This window comes from Mauremys mutica, chromosome 7, assembly GCF_020497125.1.
Source record: "Mauremys mutica isolate MM-2020 ecotype Southern chromosome 7, ASM2049712v1, whole genome shotgun sequence".
NCBI lineage: Eukaryota > Metazoa > Chordata > Testudines > Geoemydidae > Mauremys > Mauremys mutica.
The window spans coordinates 54,558,463-54,584,587 of record NC_059078.1 but is presented as its reverse complement, the minus strand read 5'-3'; the positions used below and the strand labels follow the sequence as shown (position 1 = coordinate 54,584,587).

Below are 26,125 nucleotides of genomic sequence, written 5' to 3'. Positions count from 1 at the left end.
AGAACAGACTTGGCCCACTGCCCTTACTGTCACATCAGGAGTGCCATCTGATCTGTGGTCATGCAGACATACTTGGACACTTTCTGGATGGAAGTGTGGACATTCACAGTGCTCCTTCCAAGCATATGGACCGGTTAGGGTGGGTGTGGGCTCCCACATACCGAATCCTGCTGGGTCCATCGGGAGGATGCATGTGGAACTGCATTATTTATGCACGTTCCAGCGTGGAGCCAAGGCAGTCGTGCGTTGATGGATCTGTATGTAGACCCAGGCTCCTGGTCCTAACGAGTGGCAAGGTTGCACAGGATCCTTCGGTAGTGCTCCCATCACCTGTGTATAAAAAAAGACCTAACACATTTCATTAGTGCCTAACAATACTTAAGCATTATGTTATCCAGCAAATGAATGTCCATCTGAGCTGGGGTTAGTGGGGATGCAGTTGGTAGTCGCATTGGGTGTCTTGTCAAAATTCCATGAGGGCCGAGTCCAGTCTTTCGATTGGGAATGGCTCTCATACACATCAGTGCCAAAGGAAGGGCATCTGGCCACTTTAAGTGTGTCTCAGCACAAATCTTGGCCAGTTTATTGTTTTAAGTCCCGTTCTGGCATTCCACTGTCCCAGCAGATTGTGGATGATGAGGGCAGTGAAGGTTGTGTTGGATCTGCAAAACTGCACATAACTCCTTTACAATCTGTCCAGTAAAGTGAGTTCCACGATCACTGTTGATAGTCACAGGGATGCCAAAACGTGGTACAAAATCTGTAAGCAAAGACATCTACTGTCCTGCAGGGAAAAGCTTCAACCCAAGTGGTAAATACATCAACTAAAACTAATACATATTCATAACCACAACACTTAGACATTTACATAAAATCAATCTGAATATTTACAAAAGGTCCCCAAGGAGGAGAGTGGGCTGGCCGCTGCACACCAATCTTGTGTAACTGCAGCAACCATTCCCCCCCCCTTCCCTTGGTAGGCAGCCAAGCCTTGACTGGGGCCAGCGCATGTTAGCCATTCTCTTTTTTGTTTGTTTGTTTGTTTGTTCATTTAACCTACAAAGGAAACTTTTACTCTTCAATTATACACCTTTTTCATACCATGAACACATAAACAGTACTGTTATACAGTACAGAAGTATTATCATTCAATGTATGCCACATATACCCTTTCACTAAAATAACCTTATTACAGAACTTTGGAAGGACAAGCCAGGACAAGCACACCCACTTTGAGAAGTACACTTAATATAACTTCTAGTCCAATAGCTATCCACCATCCCCAGCCCTCTGGCTAAAAGTCTGAGGTAGCCAGAAGGATCCCTTGTACAATATGGGGAGTGGGTTAACTTTTCATGTCCTTGCTTCCAAAGACTGGCAGTATGCAAATTTTAATAACCACTCTAAATTAAAAGATTTGGCCAATGTAGTTTCTTTCTCTTACTTAAGAAAATGTATTAGACTTTAGTATATCACATTTTTCTGATGTAACCAATACTCTTGTTGATTTCAGGCAAAATAGAGGAATTACCCCATATTTCTCGTATGTGTTTCTCAGACAGCTCTGGTTTCAGCGGCCTCTACCTTATCAGTTAGTTAATTTGCAGTAACACAGATTCTTTCTGGCTTGCTTTTTATTTTTTTTATTTTTTCTTTTAACTCCTGCTTAGAAACACTGGAAGGAAACAGCACCACTTATAGTGCCTTTAGAGCCTAATAAAATTTTCAGTACATAGCACTGTATACATTCTTCAACTGATTTAACAAAACATAGCCAAGTGATTGCAATCTAATAATTTCTTAGCCACTTTACCAATGCAAATCACCAGTCCAAATGTCCTTCTAATTATTTGAAATTCAAAAGTTTCCAACCTGTATTCTCTCCCTGTCCGTTGCCTGCCCGCTTGGGCCCGATCCTGCTTTTCTCGCTGAATCGTCCCTATCCTAGGCACTACCAGTTTAGCTACTACTCACAAGACTACCCGAGTCCTCCCTAGTAAGGCTTGCCACCTGGGCAAAAATACATGGCCATTCACTTAACACATAATCCAAACCCCTTTGGGGGTCTACCCAGAGACCCACCCATTTGTCTGCTGACACTTAAACAGAAAAGAAAATTACACAGAGAGCAAAGAAAATTACAGTCTAAGCCAGATTTTCCTACTTCTATTACATTGTCCGTTACAGGGGGGGGGCGGGACAGTAAAATCTCAGGACAACCTCAGAGCTTCATCGCACACATGGCTTCCACCCTGAGGAATTACGAACGAGAAGTTCAGTTCCGCTCACACACCTAACGCCCAAATGAACAGAGCAGAAAAACAACAGTAACCGGTTAAACAAAACAGAGCCAAAGCTAAATAGTGCACCAAAACCAAATAGTGTTTCCTTATTCTATTAGAGCTCACCTTTAATCATGCAATCCTTATCATATAACACCAACAATACCAAACAAAGCAAACACAAAATAACAAGGGTAAAACAGATAGATGGTGTAAATTCTGCAGGGTTCCTGCTCACAAAGTGCTCACCAAACTGTGACAAATTCCTGGTACTAATTTATCCCTCATGTCAGGTGATCAGACTGACAGAGCATATAATCAAATTTTAAAGCTTCATTAAAATAATAAAACAACAATGGAGAGTATTGGGAATGCTCCCACCTCACACAGGAAAAACATGAATGCCCCAAGCCTTAAACCACTTTAATACTCACACATGTCTCACTGGGAAGTTAAGCTTTGCAAATATAATTCCAATTCTGCAACTTGTACTGCCTTTGGCTTGCCTCAGTTTCTATTTTCCACAAGCAGCTGGGGCTGAAAGCAGTTTTCTTTGCACTTAGCATAGTCCGCACTGATTCATGACCTTGAACACAAAACAACTTCTCCTTTATCTCAGGGCTAAGCCGAATTTCAAATTAACCCGTTCCTAGACAAATTGCTCACACTGTGTCAGAGGTTTTTCTTTGTGATTAAAAGCTCCTCTGAGATATATGATCTTATTTAGATTGAAAATACCTTCTAATGGGCACTGTTTAGATGGATTTTCATGCGTGTGAAGATTCCAATTCGCTAAATACCTGCAGGTTTTAGGACCATAATGTACGTACATGTAATATGCTGGGGTACCCTTAGGGGGTGAGGTGGAATATTTAGACAGTCCCTTACCCATTTTCCACTCACACAGGAGAGACTCACAAGGAAAGGGGAGGGAAGATGGGTTCACACACTCCTAGACCCAGGCAGCTTCCTCGCCGGACTATGCCAGGCTGAGTCAGCCCACCGTGGGTCGGATCTCCTAAAGATCCACTAGTTACCGGGCTAACCCGGTAACAGCCACTCACACTGGTGTACACACACACACACACCAAGGCCTCTTTTTCTTCCTTTTTCCTTTTTTTTAACCCTTTTTTAACCTTTTTATCTCTTTTTTAAAAATTTTTCTTTTTTTTTTTTTAACCACGATGCATCTTTACCTGGTCCGGACCAATACCATGAGGCGGTATGACAACCCCTCTTGAGGCGGTAAAAACCCCTCAGCACCGGTGCATTCTAATGCATTTACCTATGCATTTACCTTGGCCAACTCAGCAGTTCCCAGTACTGCTATAAACTAACCTTATTGGGGCCTCTCCCCAATACCACTTTGCATCTGATCCTGCTGCACAGTCAATAAGTTCAGATGGCGTGAGCCCAACAGAGAGACAGACGTCCTCAGGGACAGTCCTCCTCCGATACCCCAATAGAGATTTCAAAAGGTCTCATACCTCTCATGTGGCGCCATGGGGTTCGAAGGGGAATGATCCGTAGTAGCCGTCTGTGGGTCCGTGGGCGTTGCCATCCCGGACAAGCCCCCAAATTGTCGATTTGATTATTTATTTGCCGAGACATCTGGGAAATTAGACCACCTGGTATACCTACCTGATTTATAGACAGTACCCCTAGAATAACACCTGATGGGATATACATATTGATCTTACCACTGCTGCAGGCAATTATATCATTTACTGGCCTGCAGATAGAATGCAGATAGAATGTTGTAAGTAGCTCTTAGATTTCAGGTATATTTTGATTGGACTAGGGTAGTGCCTGATCGGTTTCAAAAAAATTTGCTTTCATTGTTACCAAAGGTTCAAAGAATCTCTGAATTGCAAGGGCAAATTCACATGCTTTAGAATATATATTAAGCTGAAAAGAATGCCTTTCATACAGCTTATAGAGTGTTTACTTTATGTACTAGGTATGATGTTTTATGCTTTGTGATCAAAATTGTACAACAGCCCCATTATATTATTCCTATGGGAATGTTATTGTTTGTCATGTTGTTAGTTAGTTTAGGATTATGTTATTGTTGTTGTTTTTGAAAAAACATAATTATAGTAATAATACCTTTTCTGATCATGCTAATCATGCATTGTCATTACATCCCTTGACAACCCCTCAGGTTGACATATCTGCTGTAGAATCTAAACTCCATGGTTTAATGCGCATTGAGATTTGAAATTGTTTGTTGTACTAGAAGTACAAAAAGGGGGAGTGTGGAAGCAAGGAAAGAATTAATAAGGATTTGAAGGGGATTTTAATGCATGTTAGTCAGTTAGCAAGAGTCAGGCCATACTGTGACCCTTATGACGTGAGATTTGTAGAAGCAAGATAATGTAAGACAGAGTGAACTGTGTGAAAGTATTACGAGCTTGCAATGTGCAGTCTTGCTTTTTCTAGTAAGATAGCAGAAAAGCTTATGTATAAACAAAATGTATTTGTTGCTTTTTACTGTCTCCATGATTGTCTAAGCTTGTCTGTAACAAAGGTATAAAGGCTTGATGTAATTGTTTACCAGTTGAGAGACCTGTCCAGGACCCTGTGTCCTATGGCACTCTCTCCCTCCATGGTAATTACTGGAGAAATAATAAAGTATTTAATTTTGCTGCACCCAAACAAAAAGCGAGAACTAAGTTTTCTTCGACAATAGAAAGCTACAAGTGGGGACTTTCTTTCCAAACCAGAAGATTTCAGTGGGTGATATTGAAATGCCCATAGTGATCCTGGGAGACCCTGCGTACCCCTTACAGCCATGGCTCATGAAACCTTACATGGGAAACCTGGACAGCAGTAAGGAGTGGTTCAACAACAGGCTGAGTAGATGCCAGATGACAGTGGAATGTGCCTTTGGCAGATTAAAGGCACACTGGTGATGCCTTTATGGCAGGTTAGACCTTAATGAGGATAATAATCCCATGGTCATAGTCGCGTGTTGTTATGTTGCATAATCTTTGTGAAGCAGGATGAAAGGTTTGCTCAGGGGTGGAGGGTTGAGGCAGACCGCTTGGCCGCTGATTTTGAGCAGCCAGATACCAGGGCTATTAGAGGAGCCCAGAAGGGGGCAATTTGAATCACGGAGGCTTTAAGACACCACTTTGAAAATGAGAAGCAATAATGTATATTTCTGTGATTGATGCTGCAATGTTATATTACATGTAGTTTTCCTAAGAAGTAATGGTGACATTTGGGGCCTTACATTCCAGTAAGCAAATGATTAAACTGCCTCTGTATGTATTGGTAGGAAACAAATAAAGATGAGTTACTATTCAAAAACTTTGCTTTTATTGCACAAGAAACAATACACACAGAGACGCCTGGTAGGTAAGGAGGTATCAGGAAGGGCAGACTTTCAGAGCTGTGTGTAGGTCCAGTTATTATTTTGAAAGTTGTCCAAAGGAGTGGACTGAAGGGGAAACTGAGAATTCCCAGAAAGGGGAAAGGACTGTGCAGGCGGAGTTGGGCGGGGGTTTGGAAAAGAGTTCTGAACATGGGTGGCCGATGACCTGGCCGCCTGGGGAGGCTAACCCCCGCCCCCTCCCCTTGTGCCTGAGGCCCCACCACTCCCCTTATTCCTCCCCCACAGGACCCCAAATCACTCTCACCACAGCCCCCCGGCCCCAGCACCAGATGGCCAGGGGCACGGGGGCAAGGCCCCAGTGCACTGCAGCCTCAACACCCATAGCCCCTGGGCAGTGCAGCCACCGCACCCCCTGCCCCAATGCTCAGGCAGCCAGTCAGCGTGGTCGCCACGCCCCCAGCCCCGGTGCTCAGGCAGCCAGTCAGTGCGGTTGCCACGCCCCCAGCTCCAGTGCTCAGGCAGCCAGCCCCGGAGTGCTGGGCAGGCAGCACGGCCCAGCACCAGCTGCCCTGCAGCCCCGCGTCCCTGCAGGAGGCACACTGGTGTGGGGGGTGGGGCCACGGTAGGCTGTTTGGGAAGGCAAAGCCTCCCCTTGACTACAATACCGATCGCCCATGGTTCCGAATGTGCTGCAGGGGAGGGTGGGCACGGATCTGCTCAGTGTGCAGCATTACTAAGGACTTCAGTATCTGTGTTTGCTCCTCCATTATTTTAATCATCTGCTCAGTAGCATTCTTAAACTCCTGATTTTCTTTTCTGTCCTGCTTTTCGGCTTCCTGCCACTCCTTACGTTCCCTTTTCTCTGCATTGGAGAAGTGTAATACCTCCCAGAACATGTCTTCTTTGCGCCATCTTGGGAGCTTTCTTATCTAGTGGAGACACTCAGCTGGTGTGTGTGGGATGTTCCTGAAGGCCACATCTGCCGAAGCACAGGGGACGATGCACAGAAGTGGTATTGTTAAATTCACACACAGCATTGAAACACTTCAGTAAAATACACCTTTTGCAACATAAAAATCACTTTGTCACTGACCCTTGGCAGAAACATATCTCTGCGAACCTGCAAAGCATGGTGAGTGTTGGTGGCGGTGGCAGGGGGAGGGGCGTTCCACATGGGGAAAAGAGTGCTCTGAAAGGGTTGTGGTGCAGCCGACTAGGGGAAAAAATCTAAAATTCTCCCACACTTTTCCACAGGTGGGGGTCATTCTACCAGACATCTCACTGCTAAGGGTAAGCAGGGAAGCGAGGGTAAATCTACTACATATTTGTGGCTTCCACCCTGCTCCCTATGCTGCTCGCCTGTGTGCGCTTTGGTCCCTGCATGGGAAATTTTCCTACTATGGGGTGAAGAACAAAGCAGCTCTGCCAGGGAACCTTTGGCAGAGGATTGCTGAGTACCTCCAGGAAACTTTCCTGGAGATCGCTCTGGAGGATTCCCGTGAGACCTTGGTGTGCATCAACACCCCGTTCCACTGTACTGATTAGTTACACTGGGAAATGTCCAGCACACAGAAACACAGACAGCATCTCCATTTCTACACCCTAAATCCACCTCCACTCTACACAAACCACAGCCACTTACCAGGTGTCTTACCACTCCTGCTTCTTGCTCGCCGGAGAGCAACTGCTGAGACTAGCTAGACACCTCTGGAGTGTTGAACAGTTCCTGGCTGCTTGCCCCACTGGACAACCCCCACCCCACCAAGAGCTCCACATCGTCGTCTAAACTCCACTTTTTCATCAGTTCTTCATCTTCTGGGTTAGGTGCTCTTTCCACCGCCTCCAGCCCGCCAAAGTATCCACGGGGCTCTTGGCAATGGAGGTGGGGTTGCCACCAAGGATAGTGTCCAGCTCCTTGTAGAACTGGCAGGTCTTAGGTGAAGCACTGGAGTGACGGTTTGCATCCCTCACCTGCCTCAGCTCCTTTATCTTCATTCTGCACTGCAGTGTGTCCTGATAATAGCCCTTTTCACACAAGCCTTGAGAAATCTGCTTGTAGGTATCAAAATTTCTATGGCTCAAGCACAGCTGGGACACCTCCTTTGTGGAACACCTCCTGAGGCCAATTAAAGCGATAAAATCAAGCGTGGTGTCTACACTTGCACTTTGTCAACAAAAATTTAGAGGAAAAAGCCTTATATCTTTCGTTGGGGTGGTTTTATTTTGTTGCCAAAACAGGCCATTTTTTTCCGCCAAAAGTCACCTTGCAGTGTGTACACATTCACTGTTTTGCTGGCAAAACTGCCTTTTGTCGACAAAACTTTGTAGTGTAGACAAGGCCTAACGGAGGGAGAAGCCTTGAAGCTGGAGTTGTAATGAGGATCTCTACCTTGAAAAGTCTTAACCTCATCTTCCAGGGGTTTACAAACTGACAGCCCACAGGTAGGTATCCTACTTAGTTATTTGAAACAGACAGCAAGGGGTAAAGTGCTAGTGAATCACTTGAGAGGTATCTGTTCCTTTCACTGCAGTTTGCACAGAGCCTGTAATGCATAATATCTTCAATTATTAACTAATCAACCCTCATAATAGCCCTGGGAGGTAGGCAGGTAAGTAGCTTGACTTTAGCAAAGCTTTTCACACAGTCTCCCACAGTAGTCTTGCCAGCAAGTTAAAGAAGTATGGATTGGATGAATGGACTATAAGGTGGATAGAAAGCTGGCTAGATTGTCGGGCTCAACGGGTAGTGATCAACGGCCCGATGTCTAGCTGGCAGCTGGTATCAAGTGGAGTACCCCGGGGGGATTGCACCCTCAGCAAGTTCGCAGGTGACACTAAGCTCTATGGTGAGGTAGATATACTGGAGAGTAGGGATAGGGTCCAGAGTAACCTAGACAAATTGGAGAATTGGGCCAAAAGAAATCTGATGAGGTTCAGCAAGGACAAGTGCAGAGTCCTGCACTTAGGACTGAAGAATCCCATGCACCACTATAGGCTGGGGACCGGCTGGCTAAGCAGCAGTTCTGCAGAAAAGGAACTGGGATTACAGTGGATGAGAGCTGGATATGAGTCAGCAGTGTGCCCTTGTTGCCAAGATGGCCAACGGCATATTGGGCTGTATTAGTAGGAGCATTGCCAGCAGATCGAGGGAAGTGATTATTCCCCTCTATTCGGCACTGGTGAGGCCACACCTGGAGTATTGTGTCCAGTTTTGGTCCCCTCACTACCGAAGGGATGTGGACAAATTGGAGATAGTCTCCCGGAGGGCAACGAAAATGATTAGGGGGCTGGGGCACATGATTTACGAGGAGAGACTGAGTGAACTGGGGTTATTTAGTCTGCAGAAGAGAAGAGTGAGGGGGTTTTGATAGCAGCCTTCAACTACCTGAAGGGGGGGTTCCAAAGAGGATGGAGCTTGGCTGTTCTCAGTGGTAGCAGATGACAGAACAAGAAGCAATGGTCTCAAGTTGCAGTGGGGGTGGTCTAGATTGGATATTAGGAAACACTATTTCACTAGAAGGGTGGTGAAGTACTGGAATGGGTTACCTAGGGAGGTGGTGGAATCTCCATCCTTAGAGGTATTTAAGGCCCAACTTGACAAAGCCCTGGCTGGGATTATTTAGTTGGTGTTGGTCCTGCTTTGAGCAGGGGGTTGGACTAGATCAGTGGTCCCCAACTTTTTCATCTGGCGGGCGCCAGACGAAGGACTGTGGCGGTGGTGGAGCATCCGCCGAAATGCCACCGAATTTCTGCGGCATTTCAGCGGCAATGCCCTCTCGATAACGTCGCTTGTCGGCAGCAAGTGGCATCATCGAGAGGTGTCGCCGTCGAAATGCCGCAGAAATTCGGTGGCATTTTGGCGGATGCTTCACCGCCGGCCAGGACGCGGGCACATTTAGATGCCCCCGCGGGCGCCATGGCGCCCGCAGACACCGCGTTGGGGACCCCTGGACTAGATGATGTCCTGAGGTCTCTTCCAACCCTAATATTCTATGATTCTATCATTACCCCCATTTATTTTGCAGATGCAGACATTTCAGGGAGTTGCCCAAGGTCATATGTATCCATAGCAGACACAGTATCAGAACTCAGGAGTTCATATTTCGCAGCACCATGCTTTACTCACTAGACCATACTGCCCCGGCACAAGTTATGCTGGGACAATACTTGGCTAGGATCTCTCCAAGGAATGTCATCACTGCAAGAAGTGGCATCAGTAACTAAGCAGGTACAGACAATATTCTATCATCATTGGTTGGATTCTCTCTAGCAGTGTTGAACCAATGCCACAGCCTCCTGGTAGAAGGCTGTGTGTGTCTGGCAACACCATCTCTCAGATGGGATCTGAAACCAAGACCTTGCCTCATTCTGTCCCAGAGGTGCATTGTTACAGAGGTAGGTGAATGATCCATCTTCTCTACTTTACTTTGGAGTCTTAGTGGGCCAGATGATCAGCTGGTGTTAACTACCACAGCACCATTGACTTCAGTAGAATGATGTTAATTTACACCAGCTAAAGATCTGGCCCATTGCTAATATTCAAACATATGAGCTGTGATTGTACCATTCTTGTGTTCATTGCTTAAAAGCTCTGAGAAGCAAAAAAGTCTGTGTGGCTCTCCACTCTTTTGGCAAAATGGAGTGGCTCCTTGGAAGGATGAGGTTTTCAGGCTCAGAACCATTAAGTGAAAATGAAAAAGAAATTGTTCCTCCAGAAAGGAGAAACAGGATGATCTTGTGGTTGAGGTGCTAGCCTGGGATGCACGAGAGTTGGGATAAATTCCTGCCTCTGCCTGAAGAGATTTTCTGTGGGACCTTGGGCATGTTACTGAGGCTATGTACACACTATAGCTTACGGTGGTATAAGTTATGTCACTCAGGGGTATAAATAAGCCACCCTCATGAGCATCGTAAGTTACACCGACCTAAGCACTGGTGTAGACAGTGCTATGTTAGCAGAGAGCTTCTCCCGCTGACATAGCTACTGCCACTCGTGGGAGCTGAAGTAATTAAGTCAACAGAAGAGCTCTCTCTCATCAGTGTAGAGCATCTGCACTAGCAGTGCTGCAGCTGCGCCGCTGTAAGCTCTGTCCTGTAGCCATAGCCTGAGTCTCTGTCCTGCATCTGTAAAATGGGGATAGCATCTTCCTAGCTGTGAGGGAGATTGAACGAAAATCCATTTGAGATTTTGAGGTGCTCAGGCTCAGCTTCTATGGTGACAGGAGCCCCATAAGCACCCTAGATGGTCAGATTTCATCTTCTGTATTTGTTCATTTGCTTCTGCCACCACCAGCCTGTCCACACTACACAGTGTTTTTAGAGCCATCTAGCATTATGAATCAGCACATCTGCAGCAACTTTGGTATCAAGGGAGATCTCAGTTTATTATGGCACTTCCCCATTTCCGACAAAAATGTTTGAGCTTAGACCAGGGGGAAACCAGTTCAGCAAGAAATAAGGAACACATTGAAAGACCATGAGGGACTCTCCAGTGAAGCAAATGCATGGCCTGATTAACAGAAGCCTATTGGAAAGGAATGTTATTGTCAATAATAACTCTTTCTCCCTGGTGGAAAGATGATGGCTGCATAATTTGTTCTTAAAAATAAAACCCAGCAGTGACTTTCCTCTCTTCCTGATTCTGACTTGGTTTTTATGTTGGAGTTTAATGTGCCATTCGGCATAGTGCTGCCATCAATTATGCCCACTATCCTTTTATTCCACATGTGATAATGGTGCAATGTCATTGGGTCAGTAAAGAGGAGATTGTGGTTGAGAAGGTGGCACACTTCCGACTCAGCAGTGAATCAACCTTTCCCCAGCTCAGTGATGTGAGGCACTCTGTTGCTGGAAGTGCTTTTATTTGAGTGACATATAAAACTTAGTTCCTGATCCCTTGTGGTTTCTTGGGGCATCTGTGACAAGAGTAAGGGTGTTAGCCCAGCCCAGGCAGCTCCCTGCTAAGTTTCCCTGGAGTTTCAATAGGATATGGCACTCCTCTTGTCCTAAATCACTGTGTAGTGTTGCTGTACATTGCTGCATAGGTGCCAGGCTCCATCCCAGAGCTAGCTGCATTTCAGTGGCAAGTGAGAAGAGACAGGGACAAGTGGCAAAGCCTCCATTGCCTTCAATGGGTATAGGTTCAGTTCCTTAGTTGGTAATACCAGCATCTTCAGAGAGGACTAGAGTTAAGTACCCAATTCCTCCTCGATGTCAATGGGATTGGACCCCATACTCTCTTAAACACCACTGAAAATCTCAGGTTGAAGTGACCGAAACTGCTACTATATATACAATATCAGATGATGTTATTAAACTGGAGCAGGGAATCCTGATGGATACTTTACAGCAAATGGAAGGCACATCAGTAAAACTGAAAAAAGTTCTTGTAATATCCAGCTTGGCCTTATTGAGGCCCAGTGACACTGTTAGCAGGGAAAGCAGGAGGAGGAAGGAATGAGAGCAGGGTGCTGAGATGGGGTCTCTGGGTCATTCTGAGACGTGTCTACTGAACTCTCCTCCTTCTAGCTGTAGTTTTTTGTTCCCTTCCTCCCTAGTGAAGAACCATCACGTCATCAGGAAAAGGAGTCTGACATGGCTGATGGTTTGTGAAAAAAGGAAGGAAGAGAGTACGGGGAATGGAAGGAAATGAAACAGGATGTATAATGTCAGGTGTATATATGTGTGGAGTGGGGTATTGTAGCCCCTCTCTATGCTGTGTCACAATGACCTAAACATTGTATTTCAGTGAGTGACGGCCCCAAGAGGCAAGGTTCAGTGACAGATGCAGGATCTGGGCTTTTGCAGAGTTCACCAGGGTTGGACCTGGGACTTTAGTTTGCATCCATCTTGGATTGAAATGGGCATTTTGGATGGTAAAACATTAGCTGGAAAGACACAGAAGAAATGGGGGTTCAGATCCTCTGCTGGTGCAAGTCAGCCCGGCTCCCATGAAAGCTATGTCGATTTGTACCAGCGGGGGCCTGGTGCAGAGAGGAAGTGAAAAGTGAGTGAATTCTAGACCGTGACAAACATTTCATTTTCTCCTCCAGACACTGTTTGCTATAGCTATCACTGTTTATTATTGGTATTGTACCACGAGGAGCCCCAGTCATGGCCCAGGGTCCCATTGTGCTTGGCTCTGTACAAACACAGAATAAAAGATAGTCCCCGCACCAAAGAGCTGACAATCTTAGTGACCTTTTCATTACACACTTGGGGCCTGACTGTCTTCTCACTTACCATGGTGCAAATCTGGAGCAAAGTGAGAGGAGAACCAGTGCCTAAATGTCACTGACCGGCATTAAGAGGTATTGTTCCCACTGTAAAATAATGACTGGTATCAAAGGCAAATTTCCTTTGAGTTTGCCAATTGCCAAAGGTCATTTATCAAGGACACTGTGATACCCCAACACTGATTAGGGAAGCTATCTGTGATGTGTGATCCTATGCAGTGTACGTGGAAGTATCACAACCTGACCCCACGTCTGGGAACAATGTCCCTCACTTCCAAGGGGAATGTTGTGGGGCTCTGATCTGAAGGTGCTCTTTGTGTGGTACTGGATGCATGAACCATGGGTTTTCTGGCTTTCCCTTACCCTGTCCCCTCATGTAGGAGGAGATTACACCTTCTCTTCCACAGCCTGAGGGCCATCATACCGATGAAAATTCCCCTAAGGCAGTGACCTATTCCCACTTGCTCAAAGATCCCTCCTTCTATTTCTATCTGGATCCTTCAGAGTATCCTCCAAGGGTTAATACTTCTGTCTGTGATTGGAGAGGTTGGAAAACTTCCCTAGCAGGGCCGGCTCCAGGCACCAAGTGAGCAAGCTCGTGCTTGGGGTGGCAGATTCTAAGGGGCGACATTCCGTCCAATCCTAGGGTGGCACGGCTGCCTTTTTTTTTTTTTTTGGTTCGCTGCTCCGGCCGCCATGGTGATTTTTTTGTTTTTTTTCTCTTTTGTTTCGCCAATGACTTTCAGTGTGGCACTGTAGGGGGCGGCGGCGCCAAGAAGGGGAGCACCCTGCTGGGAGTGGGCTGCGTGCTCCATCTGCCTCAGCCGGTGCCAGGTCTGCAGCAAGCCCGGCAGCCCATGTCCTTCCCTCCCCGCCGACTGCTGACTTTCAATTCACCTGCAGGCGGGAGCAGCGCAGCGGGAGGGGCTGAGTGGCGAGCGCCCCAGCTGAAGGAAGCCCTGGCCGCCCCCCTTCTCTCTCCCCCCCACCCACTCCCTTCCCCCCCCACTAGCTGGGGTGTGCACTCCGCTGCCCAGGGCATGTCTGCAGCGCAGGGAGTCCCGCTAGCCAGAGTGCGGCCGCCGCCCGCCCAGAGGCTCGCCAGTGCAGCCAGGGGAGGCAGCCACGAATCGCCAAGTAAGTGGCACTGAAAGTTTACACCCTGTTTTTTTTCTGGTTTGCTGCTCCGGCCTCCCTGCACCCTGGTTTTTATTTTTTTATTTTTTTGCTTGGGGCGGCAAAAAGGCCAGAGCGGGCCCTGCTCATGCTTCAGTGCAGTGCCCAGAGAGGATATAAGAGCATGTAAACTTAGGATCCCCTATGTCAACAAATGGGTTTAACTGAATGTAAGGGAGCCTAAACTGGCATAGGGTTCTTCAGTATATTCCCTAGCATTTGGCCCGGTCTATTTTGAAAGGACTCCTGAGATGGGTTTCCAGCATGGCCCTCCGGAGACAATTCCACAGTCCAATAAATCCTGCTGCTAGGATGTTCTCACTCTATGAAACATTCTCCATGAAAGCAAAGCTTCTTCATGTATATGCAAACACTGGTGGTCAAGTCTGCTCCCATGTCATTTCTCTTTAAATGAACTACTCTCATTCCTGGGGAGAACTTCATACCTAAACCATACAGAGAGAAGCAAGCACCCAAAGTACATAGTTCATTTTCCAAGTCACTGCCTGTTACTATGGCTATCCACACTGCCACCCAAATGGCTTGCAAATTATTCATTTTAACCCAAAATACATGTGAGTGGCCAGAAGAACCAGATTTGGTTATGCTCATTCCTGCTTTTACGGCGTGACAAAGACAGAGGCGAATAGGAGGAAAAATTCTGAGTTTAAGTTAATGCAGATCTTAGCTTAAATTACTTGGGCTTGTCATCATCTGCATGTGTGTAATCACTAAGGGGTTATCTGATTACATGTGTTTTTTTCACAACTGTCGGCTAAGTCCTATACCCACATGAAAAATTCAGCATTTGGGAACATTATATGCAATTATGACTCTCCCTGAAGGATATTGTGTCCATAAAACACAAGACTGGTGATGTAGCAGGGCTATAAGAGGCTTGCTTATAGACTCTAGGTACACAGACCTGTGCTGCCCCTAATACTGTGTGACTGTAGAGAGCCTTTGCGTTGCATACTAATAACCTGTATTTGTGGTATGTAACATTTTCTCTATGCATATAATAGAATTTGCTGGGAAAAGTCTCTCTCACTCACACATATTATTGGAACTTACTCTCAGGCACCTCAAGTTTGTCTAATGCCTGCATAAGCCATGAATGTAACAAGCAGCTGTGACACATTCTGAAGCTGTAACTTCCAAAATAAGTGTTGCCCACTACTGATTTGTTTTGAAAGAGGGTAAGGAGACGATTTGCCATTGCTTCCCCACAGTGGAAGCTTTATGGAGCAGACTGAATTTTGCAATTCTTTGTGACTGTCAGCTTGTTTGTGTTTTAGCAGGCAAGAAGAACCCACCATCCAAGGGCAAGGTAGTGCTAACCAACATGAAGATACTGAGCAACGAAGAGAGTCAAACCCAGGGGTTGACAGGAAAGCCACCTGCAGCCATGGACTTTGCAGAGGAATCCAGGCTTCCCAAAGTTGAAATCCCATTAGAATGCCAGGGAAATCTGGGCACAAGAGACACCTCTTCAAAACCAGACTATGTGGCCACCCTGTCTGACCTCAGCACCTTAGAGTCCAAGTGCCAGCTTCACAGATTCTCCAAATTTGAATCAGAGGATTCTGGGGTTGAATTGCCAAGTGGAGCCAATTCTCCGTCTACACCAACAGGCTCAGAGAAGAGCTTTGTGCTTCACACCAGAGACTCATCTTGTGACTCTGGAGTGCTCAGCACCTCTTCTTCTCCGGGAATTGACCATGTCATAATGAGAAAGTGTAAAGACATCAGAGAAACCAGCCAGTGTGCTTCAGATAGTGAAAAGCAAGTTGAATATTACAGCCAGGCAGCAGACGTGGTGCAGATCCCTACAGCTTCCCTGGAAGATTTCAGTGACTGTCAAGAGGGAGAAAGTCCTAATAAACTTTTTGGCCAAAGTGAAGGACAATATTTTGAAGAGAAACCCAGGAAAGAGATAGACCTTTCCATTAAAGAAACTCCTCCAGCTGCTGCCCACATAGAAGAGCAAAGGCCAATCACCAACCGTTACAAAGAGACCTTTGGGAGGATGCAAGAACTTCAGCTCCATGGACATCAGCTCAAAAAGTATCCCACGAGCGACAGCCTGGATGAGTACATGGATGAGTGCTGTCGATTAAGTGAGGTAAGAAACCAGACATGCAAATTGGAATGCTACATGTGGGATTTTCAAATTAGAATAATAGAATATCAGGGTTGGAAGGGACCTCAGGAGGTCATCTAATCCAACCCCCTGCTCAAAGCAGGACCAATCCCCAACTAAATCATCCCAGTCAGGGCTTTGTCAAGCCTGACCTTAAAAACCTCTAAGGAAGGAGATTCCACCACCTCCCTAGGTAACCCATTCCAGAGTGATCAAAATTAGTCTAAGCTGCACAGGTAAAAATCCCATTAAGTTCAATGGGAGCAGAGTTAGGCCAACTCTGAGTGCTTTGGAAACCCCCACTCTGAAGTATTATGGTCTGCAGAGAACTGTAGTTGATTTTACAGGACTGTAATTTACATGAAGTGACATTTTTGAGGAACTTATGAGCATAAGGGCCAGAGCCTCAGCTGGTGAAAATCAACAGAGTGAATAGTGCTAGGCCAATTTACACCAGCTGAGGCTTTGGCTCAGAGAGTCTTGCACTGAAGGGTGGAGTTGCTGCTGCTATTAAACACACAGACACACACATTTTGAAGGGGTGGTGGAGTGGTGAGCATGCTAGCCCATCTCATGGTATAGCACCACCTGGGATACTATGGGGTGGAGGTCACAGGCCTAGAAATTTGATAATACAGTGCAACTTCAGGGCATGGTCATCTCTATTACTGGAAACAGTGGCTCCTTTGTATAGTGAGTGAACGTGGACTAAATGCATGAGAGGAACACTGCAGAGCTGCTTGCATTCACACTTTAAGACAAAGATCCCATTTTGACTAGCGAATATCACACAAGAGCAGCAGAAACCTCAGTGCTTTGAGATCAGCAGGTGGAAGGTGCTGCATATGCATAGAACAGGGATCGGCAGTCTTTCAGAAGTGATGTGCTGAGTTTTCATTTATTCACTCTAATTTAAGGTTTTGCGTGCCGGTAATACATGTTAACGTTTTTAGAAGGTCTCTTTCTATAAGTCTATAATATAAAACTAAACTATGGTTGTATGTAAAGTAAATAAGGTTTTTAAAATGTTTAAGAAGCTTCATTTAAAATTAAATTAAAATGCAGAGCCCCCTGGACCAGTGGCCAGGACCTGGGCAGTGTGAGTGCCACTGAAAATCAGCTCACATGCTGCCTTTGGCATGCATGCCATAGGTTGCCTACCCCTGGCATAGAGCATTCTCCTCCTCGAAAGCTTGGCCAGTTTCATGGACTTATTTGCTTCTCCATCACAGTGTAGAATGTGCACCTGCTGAGTCTGAAATGCAGCTAGAAAAGTGTTTCAGTCACTGAGAACAAGATGACTTTTTGTGCAGCTGCTCTTTGTTGGCAAGAGTTTGCTCTAGTGCTTTGCTTCATGTGCTGACAGACTATTGACTTGCTACCTTGTGCATCTGCTTTCAAGATCCAGCAAGGAGAAAATATAATCAAGTAATTAATTCTTGAGAGAGAGAGAGAGAGAGAGAGAGAGAGAGAGAGAGAGAGAGCGCGCAAGAGCAAAGTATACTGTGATCAAAAGGAAGGAGCTATACGGCCTTGTCAAACAATAATCCTGCAAACACACTGAGCATGCTGAAAGATGCACAATGGAGAAACTCTTCTCCTGATGTCCTTCTCCCTCCCAACAGCTCGTCTATTATGCCTAGTCTACACTACATAGTTAGCTTGATGTACGCTGCCTTGTGCCAACCTATCCCTGGAAGTGTCTTCGCTTGAATTTGGCTCTTGCTGACTTAAGTGCCTCTCTATGCTGATTTAGTAATACCACCTCCCCGAGCAGCGTAGAATCACAGATGATGTAGTTAGGTCGACGCAGTGTCAGTGTGGACACTGCATTTCATACGTCAACTTGTTACTAGCCTTCAGGAGCCATCCCACAATGTCCCACATTCAGGGCTGGCTCCAAGCACCTGCTTGCTGCACTGGTGCCTGGGGCAGCCAACGCAAAGGGGCGGCATGTCCGGGTCTTCAGTGGCAATTTGGCGGCGGATCCCTTGGTCCCTCTCGGAGGGAAGGACCTGCCACCGAATTGCTGCCGAAGAATGAAGTGGTGGCGGTAGAGCTGCTGCCGAAGTGCCGCCGATCGCGGCTTTTTTTTTTTCCGCTGCTCAGGGTGGCAAAAACGCTGGAGCTAGCCCTGCCCACATTGACAATACAATCGATAAAAGTGTTCCTGGTGAGGACGTGCACCGCCAACACAAGAAGCCAAAGTGTACACACACAAGTGATTTAATAACTGCAGTGGCTGTCTACTGCTGTAAGTTAGGTAGACAATTTTATAGTGTAGACATGGCCTTAGACAAGCACCAGAGCAGTACTAAGGCCTGCCACTTGCCTAATTCTCATTGATTCTAGTGAGGGTTGGATCTCTAAATCCCTTTGAGATCTGAGTTTAAGCACCCATGCCAAGATTTTCAAGTGTGACTAGTGGTTCTGGGTGCCTCCATTTTTGGGGGGTGCAACTTGAGACACTAAAGGGACCTGAGATTCTAGAAAGTGCTGTGCACCCAGTCTATCAAAATCTGGCCCCATGAGGTGTCTCATGTTGGGCACCCTACATCACTAATCAATTTGCAGGCATCTTAGTCCTTAAACTTAGATTGTGAGGTCTTTGGGGCGGTCGTCTCATGATGTGTGCGCACAGAACCTAGCATAATGGGGCATCCAATAAACAGACTGCATTTAAAATGAAAGGTAATGATGGATCAAGGCCTTAGCCTACACCCGCACTTTCCCCACCAGTTAGGTCAGGGGTCCCCAATGTGGATGACGCAGCTTGTCGGCGGCATTCCGGCGGTGACACCTATTGACATTGCCGCTTGTTGGCGGAATTTCGGCAGATGCTCGTCCGCTGCCACGGTCCTCTGTGGCTCGTCGTCTGGTGTCCACCAGACGAAAAATGTTGGGGACCACTGACTTAGGTGCTGTACACATACATAGTAAACACACTTTATTTGGAACCCTCCTAAAGATATTGTCTGTTGGCCGCTAAGATCTGTACTCAAACCTTCCAGCTATCTCCAGTCTCCATAATGAGCCAGACAGTCCTGAACATTGAGGAAGTTCATAACAGACTGACCGAAAGGATCCAGCTATGTTCATGGCATACTTGCAGAGAAGTCAGATAAAAATATCAAATACTCCTGTTGTACAGTTGCACTGTAACACTACTTTATTTTTTAGAATCTAGAACAATAACACACACTAATCAAAAGCAGAGACACAAAGCTGGATACTTCCTGAGGCAGAGAGGCACAGCTCTCCCCACCTTATTCTAGGCTGACTGCCTGCTTGCTTCAGCTGCCTAGCCTGCAGGTAGACCAGGAAACAGCCCCAGACCCCTGCCCACTGTTAAAGTGACAACTTGCAATTCCAACAGTCCTCAGTACAAGACAAGTTCCCCTCTTTGATGTACACAGCATACATGCCATGTGGTAGGACTGAACAGCCCCTTGCTCCCTTCTCTCACAAGGCACCAATATAAAAACACGTTAAGCAATATTTTCTAAAGTAACAGAGGCCTACTAGTTGGGTGCATCTTTCAAAAGGGGCTGGCACAGGCCAGCTCGGGGCAAGGAGCTTAGGGGTGACTACAAGAGCAGGAGAGTTCTGCAAAAACTGGGGTGGTGACCCCATCTGACAGCCACATTAACTGTCTGAAAAGTACTTTAAATCCTTTGTGAAATGGAGCCTCAGTTTCCCACTAAAGGGAGCGTTGACATAAATCCAAGAGTAAATTCTAAAGAGGCTTAAGAGGAAATGAAGCCGTCTCCGTGGTTTGTTCTTCTTTTTTAATATCCTCACTGGCTGAATGGTGAAGCTCTAAGTCAATGCCCAGAAGCTAATTTTTTGTAGCTGTACAAATGCAGCAGTGATTTATGCTAGAAGAGGGTACAGTGCATATTAATGGAGCAGATAAATACTGCAGTATGTCAAGAACAGCAGCTACTAGAACTAGAATGATGCAAGATAAAGACTGTCCAGTATGTTAGGCCATAAGGCAGGTTTTGTGCAACAAATGGAGGATGGATTGAAAAATCTTTTAAAAGCCATGGCCCAGATGTTCAGCTGCTGTAAGTAATGTACTCCCACTGAAGACTGTATTTACACCAACTGAGCCTGTGGCTTCCGACCTCTGTTTTCTTGATCAAGGCGCCCTGGATACAACATGGAGCTCAGGATCCAAACTCCACTCTAGATCCAGACTGACCCAAATGTCCTTTAAATGCCATCTCCTGGTTAGAAAGATACCACCAGTGGCCGTTCCAGTGTATTCTGATCTGCTTGACTAGCCTGGCAAAGTGAGCCCCCTCTTGTTGGGCCAGTTCTAAATAGAATGAGGGGGTTGGTTTGGTTCTTCTATTTCATGCTGGTGAAAAGTGCCAGGATGACAGTCCTGCACCTTCATGTAGCCACAGGACAAGCATAGTCTGGGTAACAGCAACCCAAGCGTTCTCTCTTCTGCAAACCTTCCTTGGAGGGACCACCTCAGTCTCCATGGCCTGTTCATTCAGCTACTGCAACTGCTAACATAGGGGGTAGCTGTGGTGGTAGTGTTTGTGACGTGGACACTTGTCCACTGAGAAGTGAGCTGCAAGCCATCAAACAGCCATATCAGATGGTGATGAATTTTGACTTTGTCTGGATTAATGTCATCAACTCAAGCTGATTACAGTGTTACCAATCCCCTGAGTCAACCCAGTCCCTTGGAATATTTCTCTTTAGACACTGGTATGGTACAGCAAGAAGGAGAAAGCCACAGGAGGACATCACAGTCCAGTACCACTTCCATAGCATGGGTGTGCCATGCAGAGGAAGCTGCAAGCTATCAGTGAGCATGGCTGTTCCTGGAAAGCAACGTAAAATACAGGGTGGGGAAGATTAGAAAAGTACAGAATGATTCCTCTGCTTCCTGTTATTCAGGAGTCTTAACAAAGCCGTCAGCTTCCACTGACAAGTGTTTTCCACTCAGCCTATGACATCACTAATTGAGTGTTCCAAGCCCAGGATGTGCTGTTTGCAATAACATTCCAGGGCTGTTGAAATGTTGCCTTGCACATTCTTTGGGATCCTGGAGCGCTGTGGGTAAAAGAGCCACACTCCATAGAAAGGGTGAGCCGAGCAAGGAGCAGAGGAGAATCAAAGCCTGTAGTAAGAGCACAGCCTCCAAACTAATCCTGCCTGAGAGTAAGAGGGGCGGGGAGTGGCACTATATGTGAAAGAAAATGTAGAAGCAAATGAAGTAAAAATCTTAAGTGAATCCACATGTTCCATAGAATCTCTATGGATAGAAATTTCATGCTCTAATAAGAATATAATATTAGGGATCTATTATCGACCACCTGACCAGGACAGTGATAGTGATGATGAAACGCTAAGGGAAATTATAGAGGCTATCAAAATTAAGAACTCAATAATAGTGGGGGATTTCAATTATCCCCATATTGACTGGGAACATTTCACTTCAGGATGAAATGCAGAGATAAAATTTCTTGATACTTTAAATGACTGCTTCATGGAGCAGCTGGTATGGGAACCCACAAGGGGAGAGGCAACTCTAGATTTAATCCCAAGTAGAGCGCAGGAGCTGGTCCAAGAGGTAACTATAACAGGACCACTTGGAAATAGTGACCATAATACAATAGTATTCAACATCCCTGTGGTGGGAGGAACATCTCAACAGCCCAACACTGTGGCATTTAATTTCAAAAGGGGGAACTATGCAAAAATGAGGGGGCTAGTTAAACAGAAGTTAAAAGGTACAGTGACTAAAGGGAAATCCCTGCAAGCTGCATGGGCGCTTTTTAAAGACACCATAATAGAGGCCCAACTTCAATGTATACCCCAAATTAAGAAACAGTAAAAGAACTAAAAAAGAGCCACCGTGGCTTAACAACCATGTAAAAGAAGCAGTGAGAGATAAAAAGACTTCCTTTAAAAAGTGGAAGTCAAATCCTAGTGAGGCAAATAGAAAGGAGCATAAACACTGCCAAATTAAGTGCAAGAGTGTAATAAGAAAAGCCAAAGAGGAGTTTGAAGAACGTCTAGCCAAAAACTCCGAAGGTAATAACAAAATGTTTTTTAAGTACATCAGAAGCAGGAAGCCTGCTAAACAACCAGTGGGCCCCCTTGATGATCGAAATATAAAAGGAGCGCTTAAAGACGATAAAGTCATTGCGGAGAAACTAAATGGATTCTTTGCTTCAGTCTTCACGGCTAAGGATGTTAGGGAGATTCCCAAACCTGAGCTGGCTTTTGTAGGTGACAAATCTGAGGAACTGTCACAGATTAAAGTGTCACTAGAGGAGGTTTTGGAATTAATTGATAAACTCAACATTAACAAGTCACCAGGACCAGATGGCATTCACCCAAGCGTTCTGAAAGAACTCAAATGTGAAGTTGTGGAACTATTAACTAAGATTTGTAACCTTTCCTTGAAATCAGCTTCTGTACCCAATGACTGGAAGTTAGCTAATGTAATGCCAATATTTTAAAAGGGCTCTAGAGGTGATCCCGGCAATTACAGACTGGTAAGTCTAACATCGGTACCAGGCAAATTAGTCGAAACAATAGTTAAGAATAAAATTGTCAGACACATAGAAAAACAAACTGCCGAGCAATAGTCAACATGGTTTCTGTAAAGGGAAATCGTGTCTTACTAATCTATTAGAGTTCTTTGAAGGGGTCAACAAACATGTGGACAAAGGAGATCCAGTGGACGTAGTGTACTTAGATTTCCAGAAAGCCTTTGACAAGGTCCCTCACCAAAGGCTCTTACGTAAATTAAGCTGTCATGGAATAAAAGGGAAGGTCCTTTCATGGATTGAGAACTGGTTAAAAGACAGGGAACAAAGGGTAGGAATTAATAGTAAATTCTCAGAATGGAGAGGGGTAACTAGTGGTGTTCCCCAAGGGTCAGTCCTCGGACCAATCCTGTTCAACTTATTCATAAATGATCTGGAGAAAGGGGTAAACAGTGAGGTGGCAAAGTTTGCAGATGATACTAAACTACTCAAGATAGTTAAGACCAAAGCAGATTGTGAAGAACTGTTGTGAGTCAACAGTGTGCCCAGTGTGCCCTTGTTGCCAAGAAGGCTAATGGCATTTTGGGTTGTATAAGTAGGGGCATTTCCAGCAGATCAAGGGATGTGATCATCCCCCTCTACTCAGCACTGGTGAGGCCTCATTTGGAGTACTGTGTCCAGTTTTGGGCCCCACACTACAAGAAGGATGTGGATAAATTGGAGAGAGTCCAGCGGAGGGCAACAAAAATGATTAGGGGGCTGGAGCACATGACTTATGAGGAGAGGCTGAGGGAACTGGGATTGTTTAGTCTGCAGAAGAGAAGAATGAGGGGGGATTTGATAGCTGCTTTCAACTACCTGAAAGGTGGTTCCAAAGAGGATGGATCTAGACTGTTCTCAGTGGTAGAAGATGACAGAACAAGGAGTAATGGTCTCAAGTTGCAGAGGGGGAGGTTTAGGTTGGATATTAGGAAAAACTTTTTCACTAGTAGGGTGGTGAAGAACTGGAATGGGTTACCTAGGGAGGTAGTGGAATCTCCTTCCTTAGAGGTTTTTAAGGTCAGGCTTGACAAAGCCCTGGCTGGGATGATTTAGTTGGGTTTGGTCCTGCTTTGAGCAGGGGGTTGGACTAGATGACCTCCTGAGGTCCCTTCCAACCCTGAGATTCTATGATTCTATGATTCTATGATTCTATGAACTTCAAAAAGATCTCACAAAACTAAGTGATTGGGCAACAAAATGGCAAATGAAATTTAATGTGGATAAATGTAAAGTAATGCACATTGGAAAAAATAACCCCAACTATACATACAATATGATGGGGGCTAATTTTGCTACAACGAGTCAGGAGAAAGATCTTGGAGTCATCGTGGATAGTTCTCTGAAGATGTCCACTCAGTGTGCAGAGGCGGTCAAAAAAGCAAACAGGATGTTAGGAATCATTAAAAAGGGGATAGAGAATAAGACTGAGAATATATTATTGCCCTTATATAAATCAATGGTACGCCCACATCTCTAATACTGCGTACAGATGTGGTCTCTTCATCTCAAAAAAGATATACTGGCACTAGAAAAGGTTCAGAAAACGGCAACTAAAATGATTAGGGGTTTGGAGAGGGTCCCATTTGAGGAAAGATTAAAGAGGCTAGGACTCTTCAGCTTGGAAAAGAGGAGACTAAGGGGGGATATGATAGAGGTATATAAAATCATGAATGATGTGGAGAAAGTGGATAAGGAAAAGTTATTTACTTATTCCCATAATACAAGAACTAGGGGTCACCAAATGAAATTAATAGGCAGCAGGTTTAAAACAAATAAAAGGAAGTTCTTCTTCACGCAGTGCACAGTCAGCTTGTGGAACTCCTTACCTGAGTAGGTTGTGAAGGCTAGGACTATATCAGCGTTTAAAAGAGAACTGGATAAATTCATGGTGGTGAAGTCCATAAATGGCTAATAGCCAGGATGGATAAGGAAGGGTGTCCCTAGCCTCTGTTTGTCAGAGGATGGAGATGGATGGCAGGAGAGAGATCACTTGATCATTGCCTGTTAGGTTCACTCCCTCTGGGGCACCTGGCACTGGCCACTGTCAGTAGACAGGATACTGGGCTAGATAGACCTTTGGTCTGACCCGGTACGGCCGTTATGTTCTTATGTTCTAAGGCGACACCTATTATTATGTTAGTACCTGACGATCCTGAGCTTGATTGGGGCCTTACTGTAGGGGGTGATGTACAAACCCCAATGATGGACATTCTGTGCCCGAAGAGCTTACAGTCCCAAGAGACAAGAACGGCAATGGGTGGCAGAGCCAGGATTAGAATCCAAGTGTCCTGACTTCCCATGCAGTTTAATGCCCTATCTGCTGGCCCACACTTCTTTCCCAGAGGGCTACAAACTCATTGGTTTTACTATCTTCAGACACACCCACATATTTGACTTGGTTTTCTGGGAAGTAAGAGAGCAGAAGCACTATAGCTCACTGCTGTGGATGGTGCCTAGCACTTGACTTTGCTTGCATCCATGTGTAGCCTTCACTCACATTCACCCTAACACGCAACACACCACACAAAGTTTACAAGCCTTGTGTGACCTTTATATAGCTGGCTCAGGACTCCAGAACATCCTCCCTTTGGAGACCAGGAAAAGCCTCCCCATTCCAACTTCAGATCATGCCATAAGATCCAGCTCTTCTCCATAGTACTCTCCAAAGAGTCATAATGGAAGAAAATCCCAGGGCATGCACCAAATTAACAGCCCATGATTGAGCCCAGAGCAGGACAGAGCACTGATGAGATGCTCACAATCATGAGTCCTGATTACACCTAGATTAGGCAAGGGAGGCCCTTGTCCCCTGGCAGCACCAACTGAACTTAAACCCCTTACAGCAGCTATATACCAGCCACAGGTGGTAGGCAAATAGCTAGAGACTGAGGGACAGATTTGCAGCTCGTGTAGCTCCACCAACGTCCAAAGAGCTAGGGTGAGTTGCACCCAATCCGCTGAAGATCTTGCCCAGAGACTGTAGCTATCATCTTAAACATTTTCCCTGTGGATCCTCAGATATTTATAACCTCATTTTAAAAACAAAGGCCAGATCCAAAGAACTATGTTGATTAACACTAGCTGAGGATCAGGCACCCAAATGTTAGTGATCAATGGCTCCATGTCTAGTTGGCAGCCAGTATCAAGCTGAGTGCCCCAAAGGTTGGTCCTGGGGCCAGTTTTGTTCAATATCTTCATTAATGATCTGGAGGATGGTGTGGACTGCACCCTCAGCTTTGCAGATGACACTAAACTTTGAGGAGTGGTAGATATGCTGGAGGGTAGGGATAGGATACAGAGGGACCTAGACAAATTGGAGGATTGGGCCAAAAGAAATCTGATGAGGTTCAGCAAGGACAAGTGCAGAGTCCTGCACTTAAGATGGA

The 26,125-nt window shown here is 45.7% G+C and overlaps 1 protein-coding gene across 2 annotated transcripts in view; it reads left to right on the top strand.

Annotated features, from left to right (window-relative positions):
• Positions 1 to 26,125, top strand: part of LOC123374581 — a 76,140-nt gene that overhangs the window by 18,076 nt on the left and 31,939 nt on the right. The window contains exon 2 of one of the 2 annotated variants that reach the window (XM_045024668.1): positions 15,335 to 16,158. In XM_045024668.1, the coding sequence (XP_044880603.1) occupies positions 15,335 to 16,158 (824 nt within the window). Of the gene's footprint in view, positions 1 to 15,331; positions 16,159 to 26,125 lie in introns of both variants that reach the window. The other variant, XM_045024666.1, reaches the window with a different exon arrangement.